The sequence below is a fragment of the Coptis chinensis genome, chromosome 5 (genome assembly GCF_015680905.1).
Source record: "Coptis chinensis isolate HL-2020 chromosome 5, ASM1568090v1, whole genome shotgun sequence".
Lineage (NCBI taxonomy): Eukaryota > Viridiplantae > Streptophyta > Magnoliopsida > Ranunculales > Ranunculaceae > Coptis > Coptis chinensis.
Window position 1 is genome coordinate 45454040 of NC_141460.1, and position 7967 is coordinate 45462006.

At 40.9% G+C, this 7967-nt stretch overlaps 1 protein-coding gene across 1 annotated transcript; it reads left to right on the forward strand.

Annotated features, from left to right (window-relative positions):
- The first annotated feature begins 3390 nt into the window (after positions 1 to 3390).
- On the forward strand, positions 3391 to 4047 carry LOC147497645 (uncharacterized). The gene has a single exon (XM_086562954.1). It carries the CDS (start codon positions 3391 to 3393, stop codon positions 4045 to 4047), a length of 657 nt encoding a protein of 218 aa, XP_086419080.1.
- The last annotated feature ends 3920 nt before the right edge of the window (positions 4048 to 7967 follow it).

The following is a 7967-nucleotide window of genomic DNA, read 5'->3' on the forward strand; positions in this document are numbered from 1 at the left end:
GGGCTGGGCCGGCCCTCAAACAATGAAGCCCTCATACTTTGAGGGCCGGGCCAGCCCTACCCTCATTTACTTTGAGGGCCGGGTCGGGTCGGGCCAATGCTTAAATCTCGAAGCCTTTACCCGCCCCTCAACCCTCTCGAGAGGGCTTGGAGGGCCGGGCTTGAGGGCCAAACGTGAGGGCCAGATACTATGTTATACATTTGATTTACAAAATAAATTTAGAAACATTAGTTAAAAATGATAAAATCGAATGCACTTCACAATTAAACCTTCAAACTACTAAAAAAACTTATTAAAGTTGTATTAGTCAATTAAGATCAATTAAATTCATTTCATAAAATATTATAATGAAATTATAAGGTTGGCAAACTTAATAGATAAACGTTTTTTTAAGTGATTTTTAGCATATTAATGTTAAAATGAAATATATTGTAAATTTTTTTATTAAAATATATGTAATAAATGTTGAGGGCCTAATGAGGGCCGGGCTTAAGAGAGGGCTTAAGTTTCGAAGTCTAGGCCCTTACCCTCCCCTCAAAGGCTTGAGGGCCTCATTTTGAGGGCTTTTTCGGCCCATGGGCCGGGTCGGGGCGGGCGGGCTAAGGGTTTGAGGGCCATTTTGACACCCCTACCTTTCACTAAATATTGTAATACAACACGTACATAATATGATTACACATACATAATATGATTGTAGACTCAGTTACCTTTCAAAGCACCTAGACTTTCTTCGGTCATTCATGATAATTTACATCAACACCATAAGGCTCTATAACCCATGTGATACTCTGTGTAGAAACCAACAACTTAGATTTAAAATAAAAAACACTTTTACATTAACGTAAACCAAGTAGCAATTGATCGAGAACTTGAGGTATAACCAAATATATATAACACCGCTCAATAAGACTGAGCATATCACCTGAAGTCTCCAACTTAATTTCATCTTCATTGAAATGGCGTCTTTTGAATTCATAAAAAGGTCCCTTGCCAAATTTCCCATCACCTCTGACCATAAAGGTGTCTGAAATATTAAGGAAGTGATATATGTAAGAGACCATTTCATGTATGAAACATATTCAAAACTATAAGAACGAAGCCAAAACAAACCTTTTGAAAAAGCCTGCAACACGGGTTCTAGCCTCAGAAGGCATCGCTTGGGATCCTTTTTTTCTTCCTTGTATAGCTTCTACCGGTTTGGACTTCGGAGTGAAGACAGCCTCGACATGAAATTAATAAGTGATGGTGGAACAAATTCCAGTTTCGGATCAAGAATTCCCTGTTCAGTATATTAGTTGCCATGGATCAAACAGAGCAGTGTGAACAAAGAACAGTCATTTCTCACGAAAGTAAAGAAAAATAATTATAACAAAAATGAATATGAGGTTTTTCTAAATTTAAAAAGACAGATATGAGTGTTGTCACTTACTTTCATTTACACATACTCAAAATGGATCAAAGCCTATATTATCAATGTATCCCATAAAAGGCTTATGTTCATGGCTAATTCCTGTCAATAGACTGGGTGAAACCTCTAAATACCATAAAGCTAGAAAGCTAGGGTTGTATTAGATTCACATACAAAAAATCTTACACCATGATACTAATTGGAGTAACATTATTTGACACGGGTTACTCAGAAACATACTTAATTGGAAAATAAAATTAATTAGATAGATATATATTAAGGTATCTCAAAAAAATCATATAGCTTCTCATAGTATTTTTTTAGTATAAAAACATAAGGTGTATATATTACTTGTAATAACAATCAGGAAAAATTCCTCTTAAAAATCAACAACTAAAATTACTAAAGGCGATCCTTAGATTATCAATTCTGCAAGCATAATGAGTTATTCTACTGAACAAAGGAACTAATTCATTGATTTCTCAAGCACATGGAAACGAATTTCAAATTCAAGATGATAGATAGTAATACGGATGCCAAAGGATCATATTTAGCCAACTTACAATCACAACTGGGAAAAAAAGTAACAATACTTAAGGAACAAAGTGGCACCTTAACAACATATCTCCACGTTGGAACAGAGTTTAGAATTGAAGTCCCTAAATAAATGGAGTGTAGCTACTGTGAACTTATCAAATTATTAATGCTTTTTACAAAGGATTCATATCAGAGAGTGGGGAATTTTTAAGCAATTCGAGAAGAATGGTTATGGAGTCAAGGAGAAAAGAATTCTTCGTGTGATTATTTTCATTTATCCAAAAAATTGATTTCAATCTATCTATAATTTCATTTTCCAGGAACCTAAAACTCTCTGAATCAAACACAACCTGTATGTGTATATATGGCAAGTAAAATGTACTAACAGGGAATATTAAAAGGGATCCATTATATCAATAGGTATTGATAACAATAATAATATGCTATTGTAAGTTTAGAACTTTATAATAATGTATACTAACTGAGCAACTTTCCTTAGATTGTTTCAATATTTTTTTTCCCCTTTTCCTATATAAGTAAACTTCTTAAAAGGCCATGCATTCAAAAAGATTCAGAACAAACACAAACTTAAAAATAATCAATGTAGGCCTAAAGCTCAAAACTGGTCAAATAGTACCCACTTACGTGTAAAGAAATCGCTGGGTAGAAGATGGACTATTATAGAGGAAGCATTAAACTAAAAAATCCTACGGTCATGTTCACGCAAGAGCTAAGTGAATACATTAATATCAATTAAATGAGAACAGACTTGTGAAAAACAAAAGACTTCAATCGCATGATCGAAACAGAATAGTTTAATGATTAACTTGCATTGTCTGTTAATCTTAGCTTCCTTTAAATCCTTTCGAAAACGTAACCTCTTCTCATTTTTAGTAAGAACGGAATGGTTTCTTTGACAAAATACCATACCCGAAGTAGAAATTCAAATTGTGAAGTCGTGAAGAATTGAGGCGATAACTTTTTTGAATAGTCGGCTTTGGGTTTCTGTTGACATGAGAGAGAGAGAGAGAGAGAGAGAGAGAGAGAGAGAGAGAGAGAGAGAGAGAGAGAGAGGAGAGGGTTTTTTCAGTTTTGGTGATTAAAGTCGGGATGGGTTTTTGTCTGGTTTTTGTCTGAGCAGAGGAAGGGTTGGTTTTTGTTTTGTTTGGGATTCATCGTGAACAATCGAAAATTTGAAAAGAGGGCGTGTTTTTACTTTTTCTTTCAAAAAAAGCTGAGATGGCAACATTTGAGAAAAAACGGGGTTGACATGTTTCACTGGGAGCATTGTCAACTGTTCAGTATTAATGGTCTTTGATGCATGCCCATTTGTTTCTGTAACGAAGGTATTTATCAAACTATCTCTCAAGTGTCAAACCCTATTTACTACCAGCCCTCTCATATCCTTCTTCTCATAAATAAACCTCTTCAATTTCTTCTAAACAATGAAAAAAGAGTCTCATTATCAGCATTTTGATAGGGGTAAACAAGAACAACATATCATTGTGATGAGACATGGTGATCGGTTAGACTGTGCAGATTCACTTTGGCAATCAACAACAAAACAACCTTGGGATCCACCTTTATCTGACGCAGGTAAAGCTAGAGCTTTCTCCATAGGAAAACAGTTCAAGGACAATCTTTCAGTACCAATCCACCGAGTTATTGTATCACCTTTCTTGCGTTGCGTACACACAACTTCACAGATTGTATCCGCACTATGTACCGTCGAGGATGACCCAAACTACATGGACATAGATAATGAGGTCAAGGTAACGACCGAGTATGGATTGTGTGAGGTCCTCAATAGAAGAAACTTGGCTAGGGATCCTAAACACGGGAAAAATGTCGGATTTAATGTTTGGGAGCTTGAAGCTATGTTCCCAGATGGGACAGTGGAAACAATGGAACCTATATGCTACCAGTTGCCAGATTGGCAAGAGCGACCTGAATCTGCAAAGTTTAGATATGCAACGGTTATTCGCTTACTAGAACAGAGGTTTCCATTCGAAAACTTGCTACTCATTACGCATACGATGGGAGTTGTAAAGGTGTATTTTAGTTATACCTTACATACAAGAGTAAGAGGAGATAGGGTTTGAATGTGGTAAAGACCGAGTTCGTTGTTGAGCGAACTGCCTACGTATCTATCTCTCACTTCTGGGGGGAGAGTAGAATCAGGTCTGGCGTAGTTCATGGAGGGGGTATTTATAGCTGATATACGTAGAGATCTCTCCAACACGTGTCCTGACAGACACAAATGTAGGGTTGAGATTGAGAAGGAGTATGAAAATGGTGTTGGTAGGAATTATGTAATGATAGAGAGTGGTTACAGTGGTTCGTAATTTACGGGAATGGCTTGTGTAAGTATGTCTCCAGTAATGATTGCATCTAGAAGATGGATGATGTCATAAGAAGAAACATTCTGTGCGAGTTCGTTCGTGCAACCTATGTCCTTCCAGAGCGAGCTGGTAGGACGAACATCTTGGGTCGGGTGATGATATCATACTTGTAGTATGAGCTGAAGTAGACTACCTACATGAGGCGAGCTGCTCATGAATCGAACTTGAAGGACGAATATGCTAGGTCGGTAGGATATTTCTGCTTGTGCTGGACGCGCGTCTGATCTTCATTAGATGTGAATATTAGTCCCTCACATAGCCCCATATCAGTAGGTCGTTTTATACGAAGAAACGATCTGCTGAGAAAGAACGATAGTTTGTGGCTAGCATATGTGAGGGGGCGAATGCTTATGCAAAGAAATATCCACCGTTCTGGAGAGGTTGTTCCTTGCAGAGTTACGAATTGAAATTTGAATCAGAAGCAGTAGGAGAATCCGAAAGTTGAAGAGGAAAACGTCTTTGCTTTTTTTCAGGATTTTGATAGAACAGGTCTTTGGTAGATGTGTAGGCTAGGGTTAGGGTGTAATCATGATTTGCCTCGGGAAACAAAGGGTCAGTTACACAAAACCAATGCTTGAAATCTGAAGAGCCATTTCTTGCTTCTCTTTCCAAAACAACTCACTACATCAAGAGCTTTCAGGTTAGTTTTTTGCCATTGTTGTTCTTTAATTCTCTGCTTTGTTCTTGCTTTTTTGTTAAGTTGTTAGGTTGTCTGTCTTGTTGATTGTTGTGGTAGTTGTGAGTTGTGAGTTGTGAGTTGTGAGAGAAAAATGTCTGATTCTAATGACACGCGATCTAATGAGATTCGAGAGGTTTCTCTGGGTTGGGATGATGTTGAGGAAGAGAAGGAGGAGTCAGTTGGGTTTGAGAGTGAGAGGGAGGAGGTTGTGCCTGAAACTGTTGTGGCTGTAGAGAGTAGCTCAAACCGTGGGGCAGCATCGACCTCTAGTGGTTTGCCCCCTAGGATAGTAGATAGATGAGCTGTGAAAGCTTTTGCTGATCTGAGAAGAGATTATGGTATAAGAGTGAACAACCTGGAGATATGCGAACTGGCAGAAGACGATGAAGTATTTAGTGAGGCGTTCGTGCCAGCGAACTATGGGGTAGTTATCTGCGAGGGGCAGTTGAGGGCGGGGTTGAGGATACCGTTCTCCAGGCTGGTGTACGAGTTCTTGAACTTCTATGAGAAAGCGCCCTGCCAGTTCGTTGGCAATACCTGGAGGTTGTTCAGGGTGTTCAACCTGCTGAACGGGAGTGGTGCGTATCGCATTGAGGTTGAGGACATTATCGAGCATTTCTGTGTGAAGTGATCTTGGGCTAATAATTTTAGCTTGCAAACACGGACAAGAAAGTCTAGCGTGGTGGATGGTGTAAGTAATGAGCCTTGGGAGAGAAGGTCGTTGTTGTTTGTTGGGAACTTCTGTGCCAAGGGATATGGTGTATACACTAGGGTTTGCAACTTTTCTAGTGGGTTTTGGTGTTTTATGTTGACGTTTTGAGTGTTGATCTGGTATATGATATGTATCTATTTTGTTTTTGCAGAGGTCGCGGTTAAATGGCGAACTAAGCGTGGGGTGATAGAAAGGTTTGCTAAGCTATCTCGAGCTGAGAAGCGGGAGATATTACCTAAAGTAGCGCACTACTTCGTTGAAAGGGGAGGTAGTCAGATCAGGATGAAAAGAAGGAAGCAAAAGAAGAGGGCTCGGGGCCAAGTTGATCGTGACCTATCTACTGATTCCAGCATGGAGAGGGAGAACATCGGCATTAAAACCAGGAAGGAGAGCCGAAGGAACCGTCCTGGGCATGGGAGAGCTGCGGGTGGTGCTGGAGGATCTGGAACTGGAGGTGGGAGGGGGCATGAGAGCGCACCATATGATCTGGAAGACATCTCTATCGTTCCGCATAAGCGGAGTCACTTGCTGAAAAGGAAGGCTGATGAGCCTGATCCCAGGGCTGCCAAGTTCACGAGAGTGGCTGATATCATACTTAGGGGTAGCTCGGGATCTGGTGGTGATGGGCGAACTGGTGGGAAGGCCACTCGTAGCTTGAGGTCAAGGGCTGAAGTTGATTTTGGTAGCATTCTAGGCCATGGGACCTCTGAGGTTGCACCGACCCGGGTTGCGGGGGCTACTGTTGGTAAGTTAAAAGGGAAGGTTGCTGTTAAAGAGACTGGTAAGGGTCATTCTGGTTATGGGAGGGATGATCTTGAGCGCAACTTGGTGTATGTTGATGAGGTTTCTTGGAAGAAACGACTTGTCAAGAGGTCGGACTGCAGCTATAAGTCTGCTGCGGTAGCGGCTTGGTTGCTAGAAAGGATGGCACTGGATGGTGATAGGAAGGATTTAGATTCAAAGGAGCTGGAAGAGAACTTGAGGGAAATGGATAAGGCGTTCTGTTTGGTAAGTGCTTATTTTGTTGTGGTTGGTTTTTCTTTGCTTTACTTCATATTGTTGCTTGGTAATGATGCAACCTTGTGATCTAACTGGTGCAGGTCGTTTCTGGGTATCAAAAATTGAAAACAACGGCTCAGATTGCTGAAATAGAGAAGACTGAGGTCGAGTCTTTGAAGGACGAGCTATCAACTCTTCGAGAAGTGCAGCAGTCTAAGAAGAAAGAACTGGACGCTTTGAAAGTGCAGCTCACGTTGGTGACTCTAGAGAAGACAGTGGTTGTCAATGAGGTGGATGACCTGAAGAGAAAGTTGACCACGGTGAATGACTTCGCTGAGAAGTGCAAAGGGGCCACGTTGCAAGCTAAGGAGGCATATGACGACATCCTCCTTGATCTGCAAGAATTGGAGAAAAAATATGAAGAGCTGTAAGAGGAGCATGAACGTGGGGCTTTGAGTGGTCTAGGGAACGACTCACTCAAAGATGCTAGTAACGCTCTTCTTGTATTGCCTTCCTCTACTGTTGGTGCCTCGGCTGATCTGCCTCAGGTTTTGGGCGACCTGGAAATGACCCTTGCTGAATCGGCGGTGGCGACCTCCATAGATCCTGTCTCCTCTCAAGTGCTGGACCCACTCGTCAGTGAAGGTTTTGAACATCTTATTTAGAAATTCTCTTGTCAGTGATTGCTTTTGTATGGCCATTGGCCTAAAATAATAGAGTTGGTTTCCTGGGGTAACCTGGGCAGTTCGCCTTAATAGTAGGTTTATCTGTGTTATACTTTGAATGACTTGACTTCCCGGATTGTTCTAGGGAGTTCGGGTTGTGATGGGTGCAGGCTAACCGAGTTGGATTTCCTAAGTAGACTTAGCAGCTCGGTTAGTAGACGAACTGGGACTTGAAATTGGTTGGTCAGTTTGTTCTTTTGCCTTTATGTAATACATGCTTATGTTTCTTGCTTATGTCTGTGTTGTTGTGAATGTTATCTGCTTGATGTTTTTGTACTTGTCTGGCTGTGTATGCGACCCTTGGTAAGAGTGGGTGAGGCTAAGTAATCTGTGAGCCTGATTGAGCGTCCTGCTGTTTAATCATAACGTTGTAGGGCCCGAATTGTGAGAGGTTCGGGTGAGCGTCTTGCTCTTATGAAGCATTCCCTTTTACAGAGCGCTCTGGTGAGAGGAGACCGTAGCACGCGCGGCATGTGTAGGAATATGAACAGTTGGGGATGCAAAA